This window comes from Meles meles, chromosome 4 (assembly GCF_922984935.1).
Source record: "Meles meles chromosome 4, mMelMel3.1 paternal haplotype, whole genome shotgun sequence".
Taxonomy (NCBI): domain Eukaryota; kingdom Metazoa; phylum Chordata; class Mammalia; order Carnivora; family Mustelidae; genus Meles; species Meles meles.
This window is the reverse complement of record NC_060069.1, coordinates 65,683,309-65,710,537: the sequence shown is the minus strand read 5'-3', so window position 1 is coordinate 65,710,537 and position 27,229 is coordinate 65,683,309. Positions and strand designations below refer to the sequence as shown.

Genomic DNA, 27,229 nt, shown 5'->3' with positions numbered 1-27,229 from the left:
ATGGTTTCTCTATATTCATTTTGCCTTTTTAAAAAATTTATTTAAGAAATCTCTAACGTGGGGATTGAACTCATGACCCTGAGATTAAGAGTCGCATGCTCTTCTGAGTCAGCATGTGTCCACATTTTGCCATTTTATATGCAGCATTTAGGTCCTAAAATACATATAAATTAGATCATGCCAGTCCTATGCTTGAAGTCATTCCCATGACTTTTTATTACCATAGCTTTCAAGTTCCTATGTGATCCTTCCCACCTATGTCCAACCTCATACAGCAATATCATGCTCTTCAATAATACTGTAAGCTTCAGTCACACTATCTCTGTTATTTTTGGATATTTCCATTACATTCAAACCTCAGGAACTTTATACTTGCCCTCTTTGCCTTAAAGAAATCTTTTTGTGTTTTCTGCAAAGTTAACTCCCTGTTCCAGCACTTCTCACTAACCCATTACCTGATTGTTTTTAGCAATAGTTATCACTGTTAGAAATTATATTTTTTGTTTATTTGTTTCACCAGAATGTAAGCTTTAAGAGAACAAGAACCTTGTCTACTACTTTGCTTTGTTTTCAATGCCTAGTATAGAGTAGGTACTCAGTAAATATTCATGGAAGGAGTTGAGGGTCAACTTGTAGAAGGCCCAGGAAACTGAGGGGGAGTTGAGCAATGAGGGGAGTGAGGATACAAATAATACTATGCAAACTTGCATTTTAAGGGATAATGAATAGGTTAGTTTGCTTACGGTATGAAGAAATAGCTTGAATTGGAAAGGTTAATTGGGGCCTAATATTAGAGTACTTTGAAATCAGACTGGTATGTCTGAACTTCGTATTATCATTAATAATGAACTTTAGAAACATTGAGCAGTAGAGTAATTGGTTAAGTAGGTAATTTGTAGCAGATTATTCTGAAGAATGATTAAAATGAAGACGGTTCAGAGATGGCTAGACCATGAAGTAATCTACAGAGGCTTGGCCGCAGGGTGATAAAGCCCTGAACCAAGGTTGCTAATGGTTAGAAAGTAGGAAGCACTATGGAGATAGTGATGGAATGGAGTAACAGGAGGGGAATAAGAGATGACAGCAGAGTATTAAAATAATGACAAAAATAAGAAGTCTATATTTTGGAGGAAGATAGTGTAGTTTTAGAGACTGTTCAGGTTAAATTGAGGTACAAATGTCTGGCGGATATTTGGAAAAATTGAATTTGGTGCTTGGGTGGAAGGATTATGATTAGACACTTAGGTCTGAGAATTTGTTGGTTCCATAATTGTGATGGACATACTGGGCATGGGGTGGTAAGAGCTGATCAGAAAGGACTGAAGCTTTGAATATGTAGGTTAGAGGATAGAGAAGGAAATGAATCACTAAAGAAAATAGACATGACAACTATACTAATATATTAGGTGCTCTGTATAGAATCCCCAGTTTGTAGATCACTGTGTGAACACAATAATTAAATTGAATCAATGTATGTCAGATTTTTCTTCTTGACATGTAATGGCAGAAGCTCTTGTGTCTGGAGAATAGTCTGAAATAACGCATGGCAAGTGGGAAAGTTTTTGGTCTGTTAGCTTTAAAAAGCATTCAGACTCCATAGTATGCATCATTGTTTTAATATTTAAGATTATCATTGAGTAAAAATGATATACTGGGTCTTTATATTGCTTTTGTCATGTCATTGTGTGTTATATATTTGTTTTCCTATTTAAAAACTTGCCATTAGGAGATTCTGTACATTATGTTAAAGTACTTTAACCATATGTAGAGTAAGAAAGTGTATCTCCAGCTTTTATGAAATTTAACTTTTGAAACACATATAAAGTATTCTAATGTGTCCTCCCATTTTGTGTTGGACTGGATGTTTTATATTAAAAACTAACAGAATTTGCAGTTGATATTGTTGTGTGTTGTTGAGGAAGGCTTCTTCTATATATGTAAGTTTTCTCTTACTATGTCATCATAACCTTTTTATCCTTAAACTTAAATATTTTTATATAGTTGTTCTTCACTTTATTTTATTATTTGAGCTTTTTATTTTGAAATTCAGATTGCAAAAAGCTGCAAAAATAGTACAGAAATTCTAGTACTCTACTCAGAATTCCTAAATGGAGATATTCTGCCATGTTTGCTTTAGCATTCATTTATTCTCTCTCTTTTTCTATATGTACACATATTTTTTATATCTGTACTATTTGAAACTAAATTGCAGATATGATGTGCCTTTTCTTCTAAATACTTAAATGTGTGTTTCCCAAAATAGAGGGACATTTCTTGTACTGCTACTGTAGAGGTATTATAAATTGGGAATTTGATATTAATAGTATGACTGACTTAATTTTTATCAGTTGTTTAGCTAATACCCTTTATAGGAAAAGAAAAATTCTTTTTTCTGGTCTAGGGTCTAATCCAGGATCATAGGTTGTTATCTCTCACTAGTCTCTTCTAATCTGGAATAGTTCCTCAGCTTTCTTTATTTTTAATGACTTTGATATCTTTGAAGAGTACAGGCCAGTTATTTGTATAATGTCTGTCAATTTGGAGTCATGGATACTTTTGACCATTATTTTTTTCTGGCATTATCCTATGAGGAAATTTTACTTTAATGAAAAGCTAAATGGGTATATTCCTAGGAGTAGATATAATCCCCCTTTTTTGTTCTTAAATCTGCACAATGTCTGGTACTTATATCTGGTTTTTCATTAAATCTTTCTTCCTTTTTACCTTTTAGAAACACCAAAGTCTTGTACTAAGTCTTCTAAAAATTCCACTCCGGTTCCTTCGAAGCAGTCAGCCAGATGGCAAGTTGCAAAAGAACTTTATCAGACTGAAAGTAATTATGTAAATATATTGGCCACAATTATTCAGGTAAAAGTTTGGTTGCAAAATGATCCCTGTTCCAGTATTTGTAACTAAAAAAATCCAAGAGATGATATTTCTTATAAGAAAATTATATATAAGCTTAGAATTTGAACATAGGTAATAAAAATGAAAATATATGACAAAAAATTGCTATTAGGGAAATGCCATACTACAATAGTAGCTTTTATTCATACAGAAATAACACCTTTTTCTATAGTGACTAAAAAGAGAAGGATCCTCTGTAGATGATCTAGAGGGGACCAAGTTTTGTTTGATACAGAACTTCACAAGTTCCCTGTCATGATACTGTATTTATTTATATTTATACATGGATATGGTAGGTAACTTTTTCTGAAAGTGTGCATTCTAGGAGTCATTGCTTTATTTACTACTGTAAATATGTGAAAAGCAATAGCAATGAAGCATAACAATATGGATGTAATTATTTTGGTAATCCTTTCATGTATCAAGTTTCTTAGAGTATGCAGTGGTTAGTCATAAATGTTAACTCATTGCAAATCATTAAAATGTACTGTGAAGTTATTGCCAAAGAAAAAGAATTAATAGAGCCTTATAGGATGCGATTGAAGAAGATACTAAGAATAAACTGAAATTCAAGGTTCTGAAAGACAATATTAGGATATTATTTTGGCATCTGCAGAGAGAATAGATTGTTTTAGGTAATAAAGGAGATTGTCAGGAAAATAAAGTTGATACCATCAAGCTTGTCTTTGAATAGAAAAATAATAGGGAATTTCTGATTGGGGTTAATTTTTAATGGACCTCTATTTGAATTCTTAATATAACTCATTAGTGTTCAGTATAATAGCCTTTAGTTGCTTGTGTTGTTGATAAAATGCATGGATAAGAAATGGAAAGACTTCTTGGTATTCATGGAGAGGTTATTCTTCACAGTTAATTTGTTTAGCTGTAGTCATAGGTTTATGAGGCCCTCTGCTGTATTGAACTTTACTTGTTTTAAGCCAGCTTTGCTCTTCTCCCTCAAGGGAAATCATTCTAGATGAGTTAAGTTTTTATAGTCAGCCAAAATGTAGTCAAGTAGCAGAAAATCCCATTGGCATATACTGTTCATGTACTTTGGTAGCATTTATTACCCAGAACTGTAAATCCTTTCAGGCCATGGTAAATGCATTGGGGTTTCAGAATTTAATTTGCATATCAATTAAATTCACTAAAATGCCTTAAAAAAAAAAAAGCCCTTAGAATTATTAGACTGTAGATAGTCTCATACCACTATGCTTACTATAAACTGTTTATAGTTATATACTATTTTTATAGTTATATATTGTTTATAATGTATTTTCCTTTTATCTTTAGCTTTTTTTTTTTTTACCTCAACTCCTCCTTCCCTTTGCGCTATTGGCATTCATTTTACTTCCACATATATTAAGATCCCAACAATACATTATTATTTTTAGTTTGAATAGTCAATTGGCTTTTTAAAATTTTACTTTTTAAATTATCATACAGTGAAATTGACTTTCTTTGTACAGTTCTATGAATTTTAACACATGGAAAAATTTGTATAGCCTCTACCACAGTCAAAATACAGAACATTTCTATCCCCACCAAACTCCTGGTATTTCTTTTTCCTTTATAAGTCACACCCTTTCCTCATTGTAACTCCTGGTGACCACTGATTTCTTCTTTATCACTCTAATTTTGTCTTTCTAAAAAAAATTTTGTATTTTTTGAGAATGTCCTGTGAATGGGATTACAGTTAGTATAACCTATTGGGCTAGCATTTTTTAGCCTTTGAGGTTCTTCTAACTTGTCTGTGTGAATAGTTTGATCCTTTTTATTGTTGAATAGTATACCACTGTATGGATGTACCACATTTTTACTTGGTGACTCCTTAAAGGACATTTGGGTTGTTTCTGGTTTGGATGATTATAAAAAGAGCTGTTATCAACATTTATGTATAGGTTTTATGTGAACATAAATTTTCATTGCTCTTGAGTAAACCACCTGGAAGTAGAATTGTTTGATCATATGGTAAGTAATGTTTAACATTATAAGAAGCTGTCATACCCTTTTCCAGAGGGGTTACGATTTTGCATTTCTACCATCCATGTGTGGGAGTTCCAGGTGCTCATATCCCAACCAGTTTCGATATTATCAGTACTTTTTATTTTAGCCACACAGATAAGTATGTAATGATATCTTATTATGGCCTTAATTTTCATTTCTGTAATGATTGATGATGTTGAACATCTCTTCTGTATATCTTTTTTTGGTAAAATAACTGCTTAAGATTTTGCCCATTTTTAGTTGAGTTGTTTCCTTCCTGAGTTTTGAGAATTCTTTATATATTTTGAATACTAGTCCTTTGTCAGATATGTGATTTGCAGATATTTTTTCCTAGTCTCTAGGTTTTTTTTTTTTTTTTTAAGATTTTATTTATTTGTTTGACAGAGAGGGAGACTGAGAGAGGTAATACAAGCAGGGGGAGTGGGAGAGGGAGAAGCAGGCTTCCTGCTGAGCAGGGAACCTGATTTAGGGCTCCATCCCAGGTCCCTGGGATCATGACCTGAGCCGAAGCCAGATGCTCAACAACTGAGCCATCCAGGCACCCCCTTATCTTTTTATTCTGGGTTGAAAACTTTTAAATTTTGATTAAGTCTAATTATTAAATTATTTTCTTTTATAGTTCATGCATTTGATTTATCTAAAAGTTCTTACCTAAGCCTAAATTACAAGATTTTCTCTTATGTTTTCTTCTTTAAAAATTTTTTTTTTTTAAGATTTTATTTATTTATTTGACAGAGATCACAAGTAGACAGAGAGGCAGGCAGAGAGAGAGAGAGGGAAGCAGGCTCGCTGCTGAGCAGAGAGCCTGATGCAAGGCTCGATCCCAGGACCCTGGGATCATGACCTGAGCTGAAGGCAGAGGCTTTATCCCACTGAGCCACCCAGGTGCCTCCTATGATCCGTTTTTAGTTTATTTTTTTGCCTAGGGAAAATGGTATTTTAGTGCCATTTGTTGAATGACGAGCCTTCCACCATTGAATCTGTCAAATACTACTTGGTCATCTGTGTGTGTTGGTCTGTGGACGTTTTTCTATTCTATATTAATCTTGTGTATTTTTCCATTCACCAGTATCACAGTCATGAATACTGAAACTTTATACAAAGATGTTCCTTTGCCTTTACATATAAATTTTTAGAATTAAGTTTTCTTTATCTACAAAAGGTCCTGGAATTTTGATTGACATCGGGTTAGATCCATAAATCAAATTGGGGAAGAATGGACATTTCTTGCTGTGTTGAATCTTTCGGTCCGTGTCCTTATTTATTTAGGTCTTTGATTTCTTTCATCAACTTTCTGTAATTTTCAGCATCATGTATATATTTTATTATATTTATACTAATTTTAGTTCTTTATTGTAAGTGAACTGCTTTTTGAATTTTGGTTTTCATTTGTACTAGTATATAGGAATGTGATCTGTGTCTGTTGAGAGAGAGGGACTGAGAACATGCACATCTGAATGCTGAGCTGTGACCTTGCTAAGCTCACTTATTAGTTATAGGTTTTTTCCTTTTTTTTTTTAAGATTGATACAAGCACCAATATAGACATTAACAGGTCTTCTAGTTTGAAATCCAGTCTTTTTTCTGTTAAACCAGGTTTCTACACTACTATGTCAAGACATTTAGTACTTATATTAAGTGCATGTCTGGAAAAAACTGCTTATTGTCTTCCTTAGTAACTTGAATAGAAAGTACGATTACTCTTGTTTTCTAGCAATTTAAATGATTTGTAGAACTGTGATAAACTTTTATTAGATTCTAACAACATTTTATTAAAGGAATGTGTATACACACAGAGATATATAAATAAATAGGATAAAATAGAAAATGTTATGGGACGCCTGGGTGGCTCAGTTGGTTAAGCGGCTGCCTTCGGCTCAGGACATGATCCCAGCGACCTGGGATTGAGTCCCACATTGGGCTCCTTGCTCGGCAGGGAGCCTGCTTCACCCTCTGCCTCTGCCTGCCTGCCACTCTGCCTGCCTGTGCTCGCTCTCTCTCTCTGACTAATAAATAAATAAAATCTTAAAAAAAAAAAAAAAGGATATGTTATAAGAAAAAAGTTCTCAAATTTAAGAAGTATTTTTTAAATTGGTTCTTTCTTTTCCATTAACATCTCCTCCCTTTTTAAAAAATTTTCTAAAGATTTTATCTGTGTATTTGTGAGAGAGAGCACAAGCTAGAGGTGGGAGTGGTGAGTAGAAGGGAGGAGGGGCAGAAGGAGAAGCAGACTCCCTGCTGAGAAGGGAGACTGATGTAGAGCTCCATCCCAGGACCCTGGGATCATGACCTGAGCCAAAGGGAGACATTTAATCAACTGAGCCACCCAGGCACCTCTCAATATCTTCTCTCTTATCACTATCTATATGATTTTTTTTTTCCTTTTCCCACAATCTATCTAAACTAGTCTTTTTTTTTTTTTTTTAATTAATCTTTTTAGTTATTTCAAGTACCTTTGGAAGAGGAAGGACAACGTGGTGGGCCTATCCTTGCACCAGAAGAGATTAAGACTATTTTTGGTAGTATCCCTGATATCTTTGATGTGCACATGAAGATAAAGGTAAATTTTATATGTTAGGTTGTAAGTAATTCTTTTTGGATTGTGTTTATATTATTTCTCAGGTACTGTTGATTGGCCAAATGAGGTTTATACCTAAAACTTCTTATTCTCTTATTTATTCCTTTGAATCATTTATGTCCCTTTGCTCCAGTGCCTTATTAATATTTGTTGTTTGCCTGTTTTTTGATTCTTTTTTTAATTCTGAAAATAAGGGATTAAACCTTCTCAAGCCTTTTCTATAGAGACATGTGGTTGCTAGTGCTTATTTTCTTATTTTTCTACTGTTCCTCTCAGTTTGTATGTTTTGTTTTGCTTTGGATTGTTTGAAAAACTGTGAAGCTGGAAAAGACTTAGAGACCATTTTGTGCATTCCTCTATATCTAGTCAAATAAATACAAAACCCGCATAAGACAATGCTTTCTTTATAATGATTTTTTTCCTGTGATGAAGTGTTCGTGATTTATAGCTATCAGTCTCTTATAGTTAAGTAATTTGGGAGCAGGTTTAGCTGAACTCTTAAAAGTAGTTAAACTTTATTTCCTCTTATTTTTCTTGAAAGGTGCTTGAGCAAAATTGATCCATTTTTCTCCTCAGGACACCCTATATTAATATTTAGTCCATATTCCAATAAAAAATCAATCTGAATTATAGAATCCCCCTTTGGGCTCCTTGCTGGGCAGGGAGCCTGCTTCTCCCTCTGCCTGCTCCTCCCCCTGCTTGTGCTCTCTCTCTCTGACAAACAAATAAAAAATCTAAAGAAAAGAAAAGACAATATTCATAATCTCATCACCCAAATTTAAAATGGTTTTTGTTTTGTATTTTCTTGTATTTTTTTTTTATACATAACAGTTTTTTCCCTTCTTTTAAATGTAGCTGGCCACCAAGGACTGCCACAGCTATTTGAGTAGTACCAAGAAATTGGTATTATTGTTTACGTTTTATAGATGTAAAGCTGCTACACATGGAAATTAAATAATATTCCAAAGTCAAGTCATCTAATAAATGCTGCATTCAGTGTTTGAACACTTGTTTATCTGATTTCAAAGACTGTTTTCTTTTCTTAAACCCTAATGTTATCTTGCTTTTTTCTTTTTTTTTTTTTGAGATATAATTGGTATAACATTGTGTTAGTTTTAGTATATGACATAATGGTTTGATATGTGTATATATTGTGAAGTGATGACCACAATAAATTTAGTTAGCATCTATCACCACCCATAGTTACAAATTCTTTTTTCTTTGTGATGAGAACTTTTAAGATCCACTTTCATAGTAACTTCCAACATGTAACACAGTGTTATTAGCCATAGTTATGCTGTATGTTACATCCCCAGGTCTATCTTACCTTATAACTGGGAATTTGTATTTTCTGACCACTTTGCCCATTTTGCCTCCCCCTCGCCCCCCATCCTGGCTCTGGCAACCACTAATATGTTCTCTGTATCTATGAGTTTGATTTTATTTATTTCTTTAGTTAGTTTGGGTTTTTTAGATTCCACATATAATTGAGATCATATAGTGTTTGTCTTTCTCTGACTTAATTCACTTAGTATAATGCCCTCAAGCCTTGTTGCAGATGGCAGGATTTTCTTTTTTATGGTTGAGTAATATTCAGTTTTATGTACACATACATTTTCTTTACTCATTCATCTGTTGATGGATGCTAGATTGTTTCATGTCTTGGCCATTAATGATATTGCTTCTTGATCATGCTCTAGGTCTACTCTTTTAGTATGTAAAGGAATAAACTGTGTAAATGTGTCCTAAATTGGTACAGTTTTTCATATTATCTTGTTAATACATAATTCCTGAGAAGCACTGGTGTGTATGTATTTTATGGTATCACATAGAGGTTACAGATGTAGACTGTGGAATAAGGCATGTTTGGTCATGAAGTCAGGTAGTGAAGTGCTTCAGTTCTTATCTGTAAGATGGGGATAGTAAGTGTCTGAATTGGGGGTTGTGGAATTTTTTTTATTTTTTATATATTTAGAAGACACTAAGCATAGTGCTTGATACTTAACTGAGCATTCAATAAATAACAATAGCAATTCATATTAATAATCTAAATTCAGAAGCTGAGTAAACGTGTTCAGACATTTTATAAAGGATTAAAACTAGTTTTGCTCACTGTGTTTACAGCCACTGTGTCTGGCACTTAGATTTCTGTCAGTAAATGTTTGCTGAATGGTCATGCTGTTTTTAAATGTCCAGATCAGACTAGAAGTCTGCGTTTCCTTATCTAGATCATGAACAACTTGGCCTCATTCTTTTTTTTTTTTTTTAAAGATTTTATTTATTTGACAGAGAGAAATCACAAGAGAGGCAGGCAGAGAGAGAGGAAGGGAAGCAGGCTCTCCGCTGAGCAGAGAGCCCGATGCGGGACTCGATCCCAGGATCCCGAGATCACGACCTGAGCCGAAGGCAGCGGCTTAACCCACTGAGCCACCCAGGCGCCCCCAACTTGGCCTCATTCTTAATTTGACTCTAAAGTAGTACACTGATGATACTTAGTTTAAGATGAGAATTTTTGAGGTTGTTATCAACATTTCTCTTTTCCTATGTGTGAATATTTCCTTTTCAGAACTTATCAACATTCATCCTTGATGTACAAATGCCTGCTTTTGTGTGGAACTATGATGAAACAAAAGAGAAAGGGGAGGGATTGGATAGAGTACTTTTTCTTTATATGTTTATCCTTTGTTAGTTTAATGTAAGTCTCAAAGTATCCTGGTGCTTGTTTCAGGAACAGGTGTGTATTGGGAAGTCTGCTAATTTGGTTTATTGTGTGATGAGCTAGGTAAAAGAGAAATCCATCTTAAATATAAGTAGATAATAACAAAAAATAGATACAAAAAAAGTAGATAATAACAGTACAGAAGAAATCTTAACAAGGAAGAAAAGAAGTAAGCTCAGCTCTTTTAGTCCCATCTGTTTAGTTTCTCCTCTTCTAGCAGGTTGTTGGAGCCTGCTCTGTGTCTCAGAACTATAGAGTTCTTTCTTAAAGACCAGGAGGTAAGCCTGGGAGAATCCTATGGAGAATTCCTGATGTGTTATGGGCAAGAAGAATGAGATGTACCCCAGTGTCTGTACTAAATTGGATGAAGCATTTTCAGACAGAAACATTGTAAGAAATGGTGGCACTATGAATAATATTCTTACGGACCTACCTGCCTGTCTTGACTCCCATTTCTAATGGAGAGGAACTATTGTATAGATCAAGTAGAATAACGGAATCTGGAGTTAGACTACTTGAGTTTGAACTGGTTCACAACTATTTGAGTCAAATTGCTTGATCTCTCTAAGCCTTAATTCCTTTATTACATAGTTTCTGAGGTAACCATTCATGAAGGCAGAAATGCTGAGTCAACAAACATTAGGAATTCAAGGTTCATCAGAAATAGATTATTTTTCGGAGTGCCTAGAGATTATATTGCTTTCTGATAGCAATGTTCTTACAAAAGCATATATACCCTTCTTACAGTTTTTTACACTTTATTTTTTTAAGATTTTATTTATTTATTTGAGAGAGAGCATGAGCAGCAGGAGGGACAGAGGGAGAGGGGCACGCAGACCCCATGCTGAGCAGGGCATCCAGTCAATCCCAGGACCCTGAGATCATAACTGATGCCGAAGGCAGACGCGTAACTGACTGAACCACCCAGGGACCCCAGTTTTTTACCCTTTAGAAAAGGACCACTAGATTAGATTGCCAGACCTGTAAGTTTTTTCTCTTTTGTATCACAGTTTTCTGAATTTTCTGTGTACTTTATATTAAATACATAGGTAAATGTAGTTAATAATAGCTTACTCAGCACTACAATCTGTTAAGGATTTTTTTTTAAGATTTTATTTTTAAGTAATCTCTACAACCAATGTGGGGCTTAAACTTCAGCCCTGAGATCAAGAGTCGTATGTTCTACCAAAAGAGAAACAAAAGAGAGAGAGGAAGTTTGTAAATAAGGCTAATGCTTCGGTCAATATAATGTAGTAGATTCTGACACTGACTAACTAGTTTTAAATTCTGGCTCTAGGGTTTGTTCTGTGGTCTTGGGCAAGTTATTTAACCTCTAAGTGTCTCAATTTCCTGTTCTGAAAAATGAGGGTGATAATAATTTCTATCTAAAAGGATCAAATTAATACTTACTAAGTACTTAGAAGAATCCTGAGGGGTGCTTTCTTTTGTTTCTTCCAAATGCAGTTTTAAATGGTTAAATCTTAGTTCTTGATTTTTGGGCTGTTATGGTATTATTGCTTTGAGTTCACTCTTCTGCTATCAGAAGTAGTTTTTTCCCCCTTTTTAAAACTTTTCTGAATCTGCTAGTACCATTATTGAGGAACTTTTGTTAATGCAGGTTTTATTTATTGGTATTAACTGTATTTGAAATTAAAATGGAAAATTTAAAAATATTTTTAAGATGCTTCAAATTTTTTAACTTTATTGAGGTATATTGTATATGTCTTTAAATTCACCTATTTCAAATATACTATTCAATGATTTAATGACTTTACTAAGTGATGCAACTAATCTAATCTGATTTCTGTCTCTATAAATGTGCCTTTTCTGGACATTTCACACAGATACAAATATACAGTATATTGTGTTGTATGTCTGACTTCTTTTCACGTAGCATATTTTTAAATTTCCTGTATGATGTAGCATGTCAGTAGTTCCTGTGCATGGATGGATAATATTCTATTACATGGCTCTGCCACATTTCTTTATCCTGTCATCAGTTGACAGAAATTTAGGGTTTTCCCAGTTTTTGGCTTTTACGAATAATGCCACTATGAATGTTGTATGTAGATATATGTATGGGCATGCTTTCATTTCTTTTCAGTAGATACTTGGGAAGAGAATTGTTGGGTCATACTGGTAGTTTTATATTTAAAACTTTTCAGAAACTGCCAAGCTTTTACATCATTTTACATTCTCATCAGTAATGTATGAGCTTCAAATGTCCCCACGGTCTTGCCAATACTTTCATCTTTTTTTTTTTTTAAAGCCATTCTAGGATGTGATGTGGTCTGTTTATTGGTTTTTTGGCTTTTTTAAGATTTTATTTTTAAGTAATCTCTACACCCAACGTAGATTTCAAACTTAACAACCCTGAGATCAAGAGTTGCACACTCCATTGACTGAGCCAGCCAACTGCCCCTCATTGTGGCTTTGATATGCATTTCCTTAATAATTAATGATGTTGGGACACCTGGGTGGCTCAGTGGGTTAAAGCCTCTACCTTTGGCTTGGGTCATGATCCCAGGATCCTGGAATCGAGCCCCACATTGGGCTCTCTGCTCAGCGGGGAGCCTGCTTCCCCCTCTCTTTCTCTGCCTGCCTCTCTGCCTACTTGTGATTTCTGTCTGTTAAGTAAATAAATAAATAAAATCTTAAATGTGTGTTTAGTTCTGTTGCTCATTTTTTGATTGGGGTGTTCATCATATTATTGAGTTGCAAATGTTTTCTATAAATGCTTGATATGAGTCCTTTATCAGTTATGTGTTTTGTACATACTTTGTCACAGTCTGTTTTTTGTCTTTTCATTTTTTTAGTGGTATCTTTTGAAATACAAAAGTTTTTAATTTTGATGAAGTCCAGTTTATCCATTTTTTCTTTTATTTACTTTGCTTTTGCTTTCATATCTAAGAAATTTTGCCTAACTTAAGGTTTTAAAGATTATGTTTTCTTCTAGAAGTTGTATTGTTTAGCTCTATAGTTAGGTCTGTAATCCATTTTGAATTAATTTTTGGGTAAAGTGAGGGTTCATCTTTTTGCATGTGGATATCCAATCCAATTTAAAAGTTAATACATTTGGGGCGCCTGGGTGGCTCAGTGGATTAAGCCGCTGCCTTCGGCTCAGGTCATGATCTCAGGGTCCTGGGATCGAGCCCCGCATCGGGCTCTCTGCTCTGCAGGGAGCCTGCTTCCTCCTCTCTCTCTGCCTGCCTCTCTGCCTACGTGTGATCTCTCTCTCTGTCAAATAAATAAATAAAATCTTTAAAAAAAAAAAGTTAATACATTTAAAGTAATAATAACTCCTTATGTGGGTAACATAAGTAACATAATCTTTATGGAGAATAACTAATTTCCAAAGCAGAAATGGTGAGAAGAGTGATGGTGTTCTACATTTTTTTCTCTGTCTGGTTTAAGAGAAGACGGCTTCTCATATCAACTTCTGAATTCAGTCACTTGCAGTATCCCACATCATGTAGACTCTAGGAAACTTTGTTGTATGATTTGAGAGAATTAGAGTGGAAAAGTCAAATAGAATTTTAGTATTGTAATGAAAATAGTTTTAATCTCATGAATCCCACTAAAAGGTTGTCCTGAGGGGCGTGTGGTTGATACTTGGAGAACTTTTGGTTATAAGAGCTTATTGATTAATTTCTACTTTAAAGTCACTTTCAGAATTTCAGTTAGGAAATATGTCATTTCTTGGCATCTCATTTTATCATCTGATTTGTGTTTTATTATCTTATAATGGTTTTATATGTCTTCTAATTTCTTATAAATATTTTATATTTTAGGATGATGATAGAAAAGTTTTATAGATAAGGAATTAATAAACTATGGTTGATGGACCAAATCCAGTCAGTTTTGGATTTTGGTGTTTTGCTTGTTTTGGTAAAGAAAGTTTTATTGAAACATAGCCACATACAGGTACTTATTATGGGTTGTCTATGTCTGCTTCCACAGAACAAGGTCAGAGTACTTGTAACAGAAACCATATGGCCTGGAATGCCTAAAATATTTACCATCTGGCCCTTTCAGTAAAATTTGCTGACCTGTTAGAGATTATAGTTTCAAATGGCTGATGTTAAATAAGTTGCTTCAGCAGGAAGATCAAAAGTAGTTTTCTATAATTAATAGCGGCAATCAACTTTATAGTTAATAGAAAAAGATGTTGAGCTGTCATATCAATTTGGAAAGTTAGGCTTAGTCTTATTGACATGACACTATATTTTCTTAATATTTTTCAAGGATATTTTCCTTCTAGTAAAAAGTTAATTCCTTATTGAGGAGAAAGAATGTGTTATATTAATTGTCTTGCACATCAAAGTAAGATACTTTATAAGGTGCTTCTTTCAAATATTTCAAAAAATACTGAAAGATAAAAAAAAAAATACTGAAAGATGTTTAAGGGACTGTCGTCAAGTGCAAGCTTAAATGTTTCACTTTGTGCTCTTATAGGATGATCTTGAAGACCTTATTGTTAATTGGGATGAGAGCAAAAGCATTGGTGACATCTTTCTTAAATATGTAAGTATTTTATTTCTCTTAGGATTTCAGGTTAAAGCATCATCCCATTAAGTACTCACAGGGAATGACAGTTACTTGTTTAAATAGAGAGCTTTCAACTTTGACGTAGTTGTTTGTGAAATATATTGGAATTGTTCCTGTCTTCTGAAACAGAATTGCTATATATAAATTAACACTTTCTTGATACCCTAAGGTCATTGTTAGGGACACTGATTGTCATACTGTGCTATAATCTCTTTATTATATATCACATTATTTGTCCATCACAGAATTTAAAAAAATTTTCCGTAATTGAGGTTTTTTTTCTTTATAGTTGATACCTTTTTTGCTGTCATTATTTCTCCTCTGCCTAACAGCTTCTAGTGAACTGCATTTTCTTTACTAGGGTAGGAGCCACATAACTTAATTTTATCAAATAAAGTAAATTCATTTTGAAAGAGATGCTGTGAGTAAGGTTTATAAGTGTCTTTCAGTCTCTTTGAATATAATTTAAGTTTCAATTCCTTGAGTTCTGGTGCATATACTTTTCTGAAACCTCCTCCTAACTTTCATCCTTACCATATAGTCTTACATTATTTTTTCTGGTTGACTGAGAATTCCAAATATGCAGATTATTGTCACATATCTTTTTCTTTTCTTTCCTTTTCTTTTCTCTTTTCTTTCTCTCTCTTTCCTTTCTTCCTTCCTCCTTCCTTCCTTCCTTTCTTTCTTGTTTCAGAGGTAGAATTTAGTGATTCTTCAATTGTATACAACGTCCAATGCTCATTACTTCAAGTATCCTCCTTAATGCATATCACACAGTTACCCCATTCCCCCTACTCCCCTCCCCTCCAGCAACCCTCAGTTTGTTTCCTAGAGTTAAGAATCTCTTATGGTTTGCCTCCCTCCCTGTTTTCATCTCACTTTATTTTTCTTCCCTTCCCCTATGTTAATCTGTTTTGTTTCTTAAATTCCACATGTGAGTAAAATCTTTTGGTGTCTTTCCCCGACTGACTTCTTTTACTTAGCATAATACCATACTCTCGTTTTACCCATGTTGTTGCAGATGACAAGACTTCATCCTTTTTGATGGCTGAGTAATATTTCAGAGAGAGTGTATGCACGTGCATGCATACATATTTCTTTATCCGTTCATCTGTCAATAGACATCTGGGCTCTTTCCATATTTTGGATAATGTATTGCATATATTTTTGATACCTTTTAGTCTCCTCAATTCGCCAAGACATTTTCCTTTTTTTGTTGTTGAGTTTTGGGGTAATATAATTGATCTTTGAAATGGTAGTTTGAAAATAAAACTGGGGCACCTGGGTGGCTCAGTGGGTTAAGCCTCTGCCTTTGGCTCAAGTCATGATCTCAGGGTCCTGGGATCAAGCCCTGCATGGTGCTCTCTGCTCGGCGGGGAGCCTGCCTTGCCCTTTATCTCTGCCTTCCTCTCTGCCTACTTGTCGTCTCTCTCTGTCAAATGCATGAACAAAGTCTTAAAAAAAAAAAAAATGGTGGTTTGGATTCATCAATAAATAATAACATGTTCTTGGGTACTAATTACTATGTTCTGAACTTACAGAAGTTTTTAAACTTTGTCATGTTTCTGTCAATGCAATTAAGAATTAGTATTCTTTCTGAGTCTTTGCTTTTCAAGTTTTAGGCTATATGTACCAGTTGATGTATTTTGGTTAGCAATTAACTCATTAATGAGAAATTTGTAAAATTTCTATATTTAACTTGAGAAGAAACTTACTTTAAATTTTTCTTTTTCATCCAGTATGTCAGATTTTGGCTATTGATTATTTGGTTTTAAATTTCATTACCTAAGGATAACATGTATAACAAATTAATGTGTTTTTTCTTCTTCCTAGTCGAAAGATTTGGTAAAAACCTACCCTCCCTTTGTAAACTTCTTTGAAATGAGCAAGGAAACAATTATTAAATGTGAAAAACAAAAACCAAGATTTCATGCTTTTCTGAAGGTAATGTGTTTCTTAAAAAAAAAAGTCTGAGAATAATTTTTGAAGGAGTTCATTTAAATTATGCTTTTAGTAAAAAATCTATCCATATAAGAACATCTTAATGTTTAATCTATTAACTTCAGCCAGACCTGAGGGGGGCAGTGATAATAGTCTTCAGAAGATTTAGATAGCAGAAGCTGTGAGGGAGCTGAGTGAGTGAAAATGTTATCTGTAAGTACTCAGAATTTTTTAAAGTTATACATGTTTTAGTTCTCAGACATTTGTTAGTGTGATTTGGTTTTGCCTTTAAGGATTTTTTTTTCTTTACCAGTGCTTTATTTTGTTTACTCAGTGGTATCCGCATACTTAATACCTCAAAAACTGTTTTTTCTCGTGAATGGTGTAGACTCAAGAGAAACTTAAGATGGAATTTATAGGAGTGTGCAGAGAAACTCGCTTTGTGTTTAAGATCTTAATCCTTGAGTGGCCAGGAGGTCATTTCAGGTCCTGGAAGATTATTCCACCACAGTAATCTTCCAGAGAACAACTGCCACCCCATCTCTTCTATTAGTTCTTTTCAGGACACTTGTGATAAGGTGTAATCTAATAAATGTAAGGTGTTTAATGTTTGCAGGAAAACTTTTTTATTGTTAAATTAATTCCTTTCAGATAAACCAAGCTAAACCAGAATGTGGACGGCAAAGCCTTGTTGAACTTCTCATTCGACCGGTACAGAGGTTACCCAGTGTTGCGTTACTTTTAAACGGTACTTGTCAGATCTGTTTTCAGATTACTTTGGATGTTTTTTATGGAATTGTTTTGCTGTAAAATTTTTGAAATTCTTTTCATTATCATAGTTTTCTTAAATTTCAGCATTAAAGTTTATGTCTTATATAGAAAATACCTTTATGGATAATCTTAAAATCACAGATACTATAATAATTCAGTCTCCTAAAATGCTTTATTTATTACCGTATCAACTACATTGACTATTATTTTTTCAGTTTTTGTTTCTCTATGGAAAGCCTTACATTTCATGGTGTTTCATTAATGGAAAATCAGTTTATATCCATGTAAACAAAATTCACCCACAAAATCACAAGATGAGAGATGATTCATGTCTCAATCTGAATCTTTATATAAAGTCTGTATACTTGGTTTATATGCTTTGTTTCTTCAATTGTACAGGACACTCTTGAAGCCTGCATCTATTTATTCTAGAGCTAAAAGAGAGTTAATTTTGGTGTTTGGTTTTTTTTTTAAGATTTCATTTATTTATTGGACAGAGATCACAAGTAGGCAGAGAGGCAGGCAGAGAGAGAGGAGGAAGCAGGCTCCCCATGGAGCAGAGAGCCTGATGTGGGGCTTGATCCCAGGACCCTGAGATTATAACCTGAGCCGAAAGTAGAGGCTTTAACCCACTGAGCCACCCAGGCACCCCAATTTTGTTTTTTTGCAGTTAATTTTTATGAGTAAATTTTGCCTGTAGCAAAAGAAAAGCTTATGTGTATACCTTTAAGTTTAGGTGATTAAAGTAGTGAATATTTTTAGGACAGGATCAATTTTTATATATTTAAAATTAAATATGAAAACTAAATTACAAATAGGAATAAGTCCATAATAAAGTATTTTGATCCCCAATCCTTAAGCACATTATTATGGATAGCAGCAAATAAGGAGGCTAATTTTATGACTGTTTAATCTATTTTTCTCTTTAAATATTTTGGGTAATATATGAATTGTTATAATTTAAAAATTTTTGTTTTTTTTTTTGTTTTTTTGTTTGCATTTTTGTTTCTTTTAAGGTCCTCTAATGTAGATTAGAATAGCTAGTTTATAAGATGATTTCCCCCATCTTTAAAAGCTGTCCCTTTTTTTTAGAGTATAAGGAGACTAGATGAACAAAGTAGTGTGATTTAACTCTGTAAAGCATTTTTTTTTTTTTTGGATTATTTACTTGTCTTCATTATTTTTTCATTAAGTACATGTAGAAATCCATCAAATAGTTTCTCAGCCTTTCTCCTATCATTCGAATTTCAGAGATCAGGTCGGCATAGTGCTAGGAAACCGTCAGATAGAATATAGCATAGGGAACTTAACCTGGATAAGAGTCAAAGATTCAGCATGTGATGAACCTCTAAGTTACACAAAACCTTCTTTCTAGGCTACCGAATGCTCTCTGTGATGGAGCCATGGGCCCCAACATGAAATATAACATATAATGACTTCTCAGCTAATTGAGGATTGTGTGTTTTCATTCAGCACTATGGAGATAGCTTGAAGAACCTAGGTGTCCCCAAGTTTTACTAAAAGAGAATTGAGATAACAGTGTAAGAAAATCTGTACATATTCTAAAAATTTAATCAATAAAATTGTGGAAACCTTAACAATCATGCAAGAAGAGAACTCCCAAGAGAACATAGCATAAAACTTTTGAAGTGAAGCTTAGATAATATCTTTAAAAATTAATCAGGCTATATCAAAATAGACACATTTTATTTATTTTTTAAAGATTTATTTATTGGAGTGAAAGAGAGAGAGACATGAGCAGGGGGAAGGGCAGAGGAAGAGGGATAAGCAGACAGGTCCCTGCTGAGCTTCCCGACATGGGGCTCTATCCCAGGACCCCGAGATCATGACCAGAACCAAAGTCAGACATTTAACCAATTGAGCCACCCAGGCGCTCTAAGATGTACAGTATTTTGAAGTCTTAGATAAAAAACTACTTTTTTTTTTACTACTATTTTTCTAATCTTGGGGAAAAAAACCATTTTATATAACAGATCTTAAGAAGCATACAGCTGAAGAAAATCCTGACAAAAGCACTCTAGAAAAAGCTATTGGATCACTAAAGGAAGTAATGACGTAAGTACATTATTTCAATTTCTTATTGTTTCCTAGATTAAAATGGAACTGTAGAACAATTAGAATCATAAATGGAGAGAAAAATAGCAATAGCAAATTTTTATAAAATATTGTCTGAATTATTTTTCTAATAGTATAATTACACATTAAAATGATGAGAGAAGTATTGTGAGAATACATTGATTAACCAAAAACATTTATTTCTTAAGATATTAAACTATTATATATAGAAAAAAACAATGATTTAGAAATTTGGTAATGTTATAAACGTACTTCTGGACATGTTCTTTATATACCTCCAGTCATAGCATTTTGTTGTCTTCATTTAAACTACTCCAATGTAACTAGGAAGTTGACTGTGGTGAAATAAAAAGAAAAGATTTATAATACTTCTTTCATTTTTACTTTTGACTTTTTGTTTCTTACCTTGAATTTAATGGAATTTAATGGAATTTAATGGAATTTAATTGATAGGGTTGGTTAAAGATGTATTAAAAAGTATAAACCCTGTGGAATTGACTTGGGTGATTGATTGTTAAACTTGGGCTAATTACTGTAGGCCTAACTTGGAGATATAGCTCTAATCAGAAATGATCTTTTTTTTAATGTAAATTCAATTAATTAACATATAGTGTATTATTAGTTTCAGAGGTAGAGTTAATTGATTCATCAGTCTTATATAACACCCAGTGCTCATTACATCATGTGCCCTTCTTAATGCCCATCACCCTCACCCCCGACCCCTCCAGCAACCGTCAGTTTGTTTCCTATGACTAAGAGTCTCTTATGATTTGTTTTCCTCTCAAATTTCATCTTGTTTTATTTTTCCTATCCCTTCCCTCCTTTATGCTCTATTTTGTTTCTTAAATTCCACGCATGAGTGAAATCAGATGATAATTATCTTTCTCTGATTGACTTATTTCCCTTAGCATAATAGCATAATGTCCTCTAGTTCCATCCATGTCGTTGCAAATGGCAAGATTTCATTTTTTTTGATAACTGACTAATATTCCACTGTGTGTGTGTGCATGTATGTGTGCACACATATATATACCACATCTTAGGGGCCATGAGTTCAAGCCCTATGTTGGGTGTAGAGATTATTTCAAAATAAATAAGTGGGGCACCTGGGTGGCTCAGTGGGTTAAAGCCTCTGCCAGGTCATGATCCCAGGGTCCTGGGATCGAGCCCCACATCCGGCTGTCTGCTCAGCAGGGAGCCTGCTTCCTCCTCTCTCTGCCTGCTTCTCTGCCTACTTGTGAACTCTGTCTGTCAAATAAATAAATAAAATCTTTAAAAAATAAAAAAATAAAAATAAAAATAAATAAGCAAATAAACTTAAAGAAAAAAGAAATGATCTTTTATTTATTTATTTCTTATATTTTACATTTTGATTTTTTTTTTTTAAGATTTTATTTATTTGAGAACAAGAGAGTGAGTGAGAGAGACCCAGCAGGGGGAGGGACAGAGGGTGAGGGAGAAGCAGGCTCCCCACTGGGCAGTGAGCCTGATGTGGGACTCCACCCCAGGATCATGACCTGAGCCAAAGGCAGATGCTTAACCAACTGAGCCACCCACGCACCGCAGGAATTATCTTTCCTGATTATTATAATCAGAAAAGAAAACTGTTGCTATTAATTGTTTTGCCTCAAGGAGGGTGAGGGCACTTCAACTCTTTGGACTTTGTCATCAACATGTTTAATAGATTTAGTTAAATGACTTCTCAGATTCCTCAAGGTGCTTCTGTGTGAAACAGTTTCTTAAAATACTTGAAAAGGAGCTCTTAGAGACTTTGCTAGCTCTAGAGGGAGGGTCCACCAGTAGAATAATGCTCAAATTAACGAATAATAGCTTTTGTTTTTGCTGAAAGGGTTATGGGTGTTTCGTTTTTTGCTTATGTTTATATTTTATATGTCAGCCAGCCAGCCTTCATGCATTTGCTTTGTTATTTTGAGGCTAAGAGAATAGTTTTTTTCAACACTTCATGGTTTAACATACTCTGCACATAATTTACCTTGATCCTTTCAACAAACTATGAAATAGACAGTCAGTGGTAACTTGTCCTCACAAAAGAGGATACTGAAAGGTTATTATTTGCCCAATCTATTTTTTTGGTGTGTAGAGTACTTTACCAGTATTATTTTGATGACAGCTTATAGTATTTGTTATTTATGTATAATATGTTCTATAAACAAAGATTATAGAATACCTAAGTAGGGAATAGTCATTTGACCTGTTATCTCCCTCAGAATAGTATCTATTTGCTGCTTTAGGGATAATGAGCTATACTGATAAGACAGGTGATTAAAGATTTCTTTCTTTTTCAACATTATTTAAGCTTCCTGAGAATTTAAGAATCTTTCTAATATATCCCTATCCTGAATGCTGTGCTCATAATAGGTTTTCAGTAAGTGTTGAGTTCTAGGAGCTGCTATTTTAGTGTTGAATTGTGATGCTGATTTATAAACTCAATACAGTTTCACCACATCTGAGTTCTTGAGACTTTTGAATATTTAGCTTAGGTTTTAAATGCTTATTATGCTTGATTGAAACAACTATAATTTTTTAGGCCAATTAGCTAGTCCTTGCCATTTAAACAAACAAAAGCCTCCTAAGATTAGATTCTTACAACATTAGTTACACTTGTTTAACTTATTGTTTTTATTTATTTACATATCTTTTAAATTTTTATTTATTTTTGAGAGCGAGAACACAAATCAGGAGGGGGGAAGGGGCAGAGGGAGAAGCAGACTCACCGCTGAGCAGGGAGGCTGATACAAACTTGATCCCAGAGCCCTGGGATAATGACCTGAGCTGAAGGCAGATGATTAAGCCCCTGAGCCACCCAGATACCCACACATGCTTAGCTTATACAGATTAATTTGTTATAGATCTATGCTTTAGTAGCTTTAGTATGTATATTTTTTGTTTTTGTTTTTTAAGCTATATTATGTTTCAAATGTAGTTTGATTAATTTTGGTATATATATACTCCCATGGTACCATCGCTAACTACCATCAAGATAAGGGACAATTTCTGTCACCTCCAAAAGTTTACTCATGCCTTTTGGTAATCCCTTTTCCTGCTTCTCCTAGTCCTGCTCATGCCAGGATAACAACTTGTGTTGTTTTTGTCAGTATAATTTGCATTTCCTAGAATTTTACCTAAATATAGAATCAGACTCCCCCCAAAAAATTAGAATCAGACAGTATATTGTCTTTTGTCAGTCTTTCACTCAGCATGATTATTTTGAGAGTAGTCATTGCTCTTATCAGTAGTGCATTGGTTATTATTGTTTTCCATTGTATGGATGTACCACAACTGATGTATGCATCCATGTGTTGGTGGACATTTTGATTGTTTCCCCCATCTCTGACTCTTACAAATAAAGCTGGTATGAAGATTTGTGAACAAGTCTTTGTATGAATATATGCTTTACATTCTCTTGGATAAACACCTAGTGGTAGGAATGAGTAGGTCAACTAGTAGGTGTATGTATAACTTAAAAAATTACCAAACTGTTTCCAAAGTAGTTGTACTATTTCAAATTCCTACCAACAGTATATGGTGAATTTCAGTGGTTCCATGTCCTTAGCAACTCTTAGATGTTAGTTGTTTTAATTTGTGAAATTTCAATAAATGTGTATATCCATTGATATCTCTTTGTAGTTTTGACTTGTGTTTCCTTTAATGACAAATGATGTTGAGCATTTTTTCATGTGATGATTGCCCTGGTCAGAGGCTCCACTACAATGTTGAACAGAAGTGGTGAGAGTGAACATCCTGTTCTTGCCCTGTTACTGATTTTAGGGGGAAAGCATTCAGTTTTTCACTACTGAGGATAATGGTAGCTTTGGGGCTTTTATAGATTCCCTTTATTAGATTGAGGAAGTCTTTATTTATTTCTTGTTTGTTGAGTGTTTTTATCCTGAAAAGACATTGGATTTTGTCAAATGCTTTTTCTGTCTATTTAAGTGATCATGTAGTATTTGCCTTTTATTCCCTTGGTGTGGTGTTATTACATTTATTGATTTTTGCTTGTTTACTCAAGCTTGTATTTCCTGGGATTGTATTTTTTTTATGTTGCTGGATTTGGTTTGCTAGTATTTCGTTGAGGGTTTTGGTGTCTATATTCATATGGGATGTTGGTCTATCATTTTCTAGTGATGTCTTTTGGCTTTGGTATCAGGCTTATACTGGTTTTAGAGATTACTTTGAAAAGTTACCTTCTTCTGGTTTTTGGAAGAACTTGGGAAGAATTGGTACTAATTCTTTAGGTGTTTGATAGAAATTATCAGTGAAGTCATTTAGGCTTTAAAAAAATCACTGATTGAAATTATTGTTATGGATCTATTCAGACTTAAATTCTTCTTGAGCAAGTTTCTGTAGTTTGTGTCTTTGTAGGAATTTGTCTATTACAGCTAAGATATCTATTTTGTTGGCGTGTAGTTGTCCATAGTTTTCTCATAACCCCTTTTATTTCTGTAAGGTTGGTAGTGCTGTCCCATCTTTTATTCCTGATTTTAGTAATTTGCTTCTTCTTTTTTCTTGGCCAGCCTAGCTAAAGGATTGTCAATATTGTCAATCTTTTAAAGAAGTAAATAATTTTGTTCATTTTTCAGTTATTTTTTGTATTCTCTATTTCAGTAATTTCTATTCTATGATTTATTTTTTTCTGCTTGCTCTAGATTTACTTTGTTTTTCTCCCCATTGCTCAGAGCGGAGTCTTAAATCAATATAACCTAACATGTTTAGGTTATTGATTTGAAATTATTTTTTTATATATGTGCATTTATAGCTAGAAATATATAGGTACTGCTTTAGTTGCATACTATATGTTTTATATGTTGTGTTTTTGTCTTTTCCCTAAGGATTTTCTAATTTCCTTATGATTTCTTCTTGACCCATTGGCTATTTAGAAGTGTGCTGTTTAATTCCCGCATACTTGTGAATTTCCAAATTTCCTTTCATTATTTATAATTTTACTCTCTTGTAGGAGGAGATGCTTTGTGTTATTTCAATCCTTTCAGAATTTTTGAGGCCTATTTTATGGCGTAACCTGGAAAATGGTCCATATACACTTGAGAAGAATGCGTATTTTGTTGTTGTTGGGTAGAGTATTTCTATCATTTAGCTTTCAGCCCATTTATATCTTTGAATCTGAAGTGTGTCTTTTATAGACAGCATTAAATTGGGCTTGCCTTATTTGTCTCCTCTCTCACAGAATTGACTTCCTAGTGCCTTGACAACCCCTCTTCCCTTTCCTTCCCTTTCCTCTCTTTCTTTTTCAAGAGAGAGAGCACCCTGTGCGTGGTGAGGGTGGGGGACTAGGGGTATGACTGAGGCACAGGGAAAGGGAGAAAGAGAACCCTAAGCAGACTCCACACACAGCATAGAGTGGAGCCAGGCTTGATCTCTGGACCCTGAGATCATGACCTAAGCCAAAATGAAGAGTTGGACGCTTGACTGAGCAACCCAGGTGCCCCAACCCTGTTTCTTTATATATCTTGATGGTTTTTAAGTTGTTTCAGGAAGAAGTTGAATTAAGTTGAATTAAGTTTCCTTCTTAATTCATCTTGTATGGAAGTAGTAGTCTTAGTTTTTGTTTCAATAAAATAATTAGCATATGACTTAGGAATAACCTACATAAAACCTTAACTGAACTTAGATTTAGAACTTCTATTAACCTGAAGCTTGTATGGGTTTATTGTAATTTAGGAAGTATATCATGGGTATAATAAAAAATAATAATATAAAAGAAGATAGTAAAACAATTTTTTGAAGGATTCTATGGAATTTTTTAAATATAGTTGGCTACTGTTAGGAAATAGCTTAACTGATTCAGTTGTCAAAATTAAGATAGACTCACACGGAAGATCTTTTTTTGTGACATGAGATGTCTTTGTATGCAGTTTTCCTATTTTATTAAGTTTTAAAAGTTGAAGTTTTAAAACCTAACTTATTAATTTTTCAGCCATATTAACGAGGATAAGAGAAAAACAGAAGCCCAAAAGCAAATTTTTGATGTTGTTTATGAAGTAGATGGATGCCCAGTAAGTATTCATTTTTGATGAGTGTCAATTTATTTTTTATTATTTAGATTCTGTATTTTTAATATGAACAGAATTTTGGCACCATCTTCTTTTTCTTTTTCTTTTCATTTTTCCTTTTTTTCTTTTTAAAATTTATTTATTCTGGGTGGTGGGAAGGGGCAGAGGGAGAGGGAGAGAAAGTTATCTGAAGCGGAGTCCTCACTGAGCACAGAGCCCAGTGTGGGGCTTGATCCCTGAGATAATGACCTGAGCCAAAATCAAGACCCAGATGCTTAATCAATTAAGCACTCAGGTGCCCGGCACCATTTTCTTTTAAATGGTAACTCTAAAAAGGTTACTACCAAGTGATCTCTTTTACTAATGTTTTCAATCTATACAGGCTAATCTTTTGTCTTCTCACCGAAGCTTAGTCCAGCGAGTTGAAACAATTTCTCTAGGTGAATACCCCTGTGACAGAGGAGAGCAAGTATCTCTCTTTCTCTTCAATGACTGCCTGGAGGTAAATTTGTACTTAATGTAGTATAATAAACTGCTGATTTATGTGACTTGCCTGAATATTTAAAGCTAAGCCTTGATTGAAGTATAATATACAAGTTAAAGTAAAGTTAATGTAATCAGTTTTTTGAGACCGCTTGTTGGTTTAATACTATTAATAGACTGCTTTTAGAGAAGGCCAATACTAGGAAGTGTGATAAATTTTCATGACTTAAAATACAAGTCAAAATGAAAAATTTAGTTTATTTTCATGCTAATAAATGCTTAGGTCAAGAATTTTAGGAACTTCCTGTTTCTATGTATGTTTGTTCAAGATCCACAAAATAATTTGAAATTTAAGTAGATTTTTCAAGCGAAGAGGGAGCCCATATTTTGTCGATGAGTGGGATAATGTGATTATTTACTACTGTGAATTGTGATCCCCAATTTTTGCTTAAAACAGCCCATTTTAGGGTGAGTGGTTGGTGTATCAGATGGGGTGCGATGATTATAATTTTAAAATTCTCCTCTATTAAAGTATTTCCCACATATTAATTCTGTGGGAAAATTGAATCATCTTTGTGTGTTTTTTCAACTCTTTTCTTAATAGTGTATTTTTAAACAACTAAACAATGTAATGGAAGATATAAAGATGTGTATTTTTCTTTGTCTCAGAAAAAAAAAACCAAAACCTGTGTATTTTGAAAACAAATACTAACCAGAAGACTTTTGACATTTCTGTTATTGGGTAACTTGCTGTTGCTTTCATTGAAGTGATTTGATGGGTTTCCTTTTTCTTTAAAGTCTGTACCTCTTCCTTTTATGCTTTTCTACTTCTCTAGAAGTGCTGCCCTCTTATGTATATTATTATTTAAAGTATAAAATACAAGGGAATTTTAAAGAACCAACCATGCACAGTTACAGGTATAATAAAATCTCCCCAAAACTTGATTTGTGTTAAATGCAGAATTTTGTTGTAGTGAGGTTAATAAAAAACGATATTTTTATTGGTCAGTAATGTCACAAAAGACGGTGAAAATACTACACATAACTGACCATACCCTGAACTGAAAAAGTCATAAAAAATCATGAGGCAGATGATTTTGAACTATTTGTCACCCCCATGAGGAGAACTTCAGCCTGTTTTTGGAGAACA

At 33.9% G+C, this 27,229-nt stretch overlaps 1 protein-coding gene across 6 annotated transcripts in view; it reads left to right on the top strand.

The window, feature by feature from the left end:
- ECT2 (epithelial cell transforming 2) overlaps positions 1-27,229 on the top strand; it is a 62,586-nt gene that overhangs the window by 16,345 nt on the left and 19,012 nt on the right. For all 6 annotated transcript variants that reach the window (XM_046001260.1, XM_046001263.1, XM_046001262.1 and 3 more), the window contains 8 exons: positions 2,732-2,868; positions 7,354-7,473; positions 14,666-14,734; positions 16,592-16,702; positions 17,351-17,447; positions 19,465-19,546; positions 25,521-25,599; positions 25,979-26,098. In XM_046001260.1, coding sequence (XP_045857216.1) covers positions 2,732-2,868; positions 7,354-7,473; positions 14,666-14,734; positions 16,592-16,702; positions 17,351-17,447; positions 19,465-19,546; positions 25,521-25,599; positions 25,979-26,098 — 815 coding nt within the window. The remainder of the gene's footprint in view (positions 1-2,731; positions 2,869-7,353; positions 7,474-14,665; positions 14,735-16,591; positions 16,703-17,350; positions 17,448-19,464; positions 19,547-25,520; positions 25,600-25,978; positions 26,099-27,229) is intronic.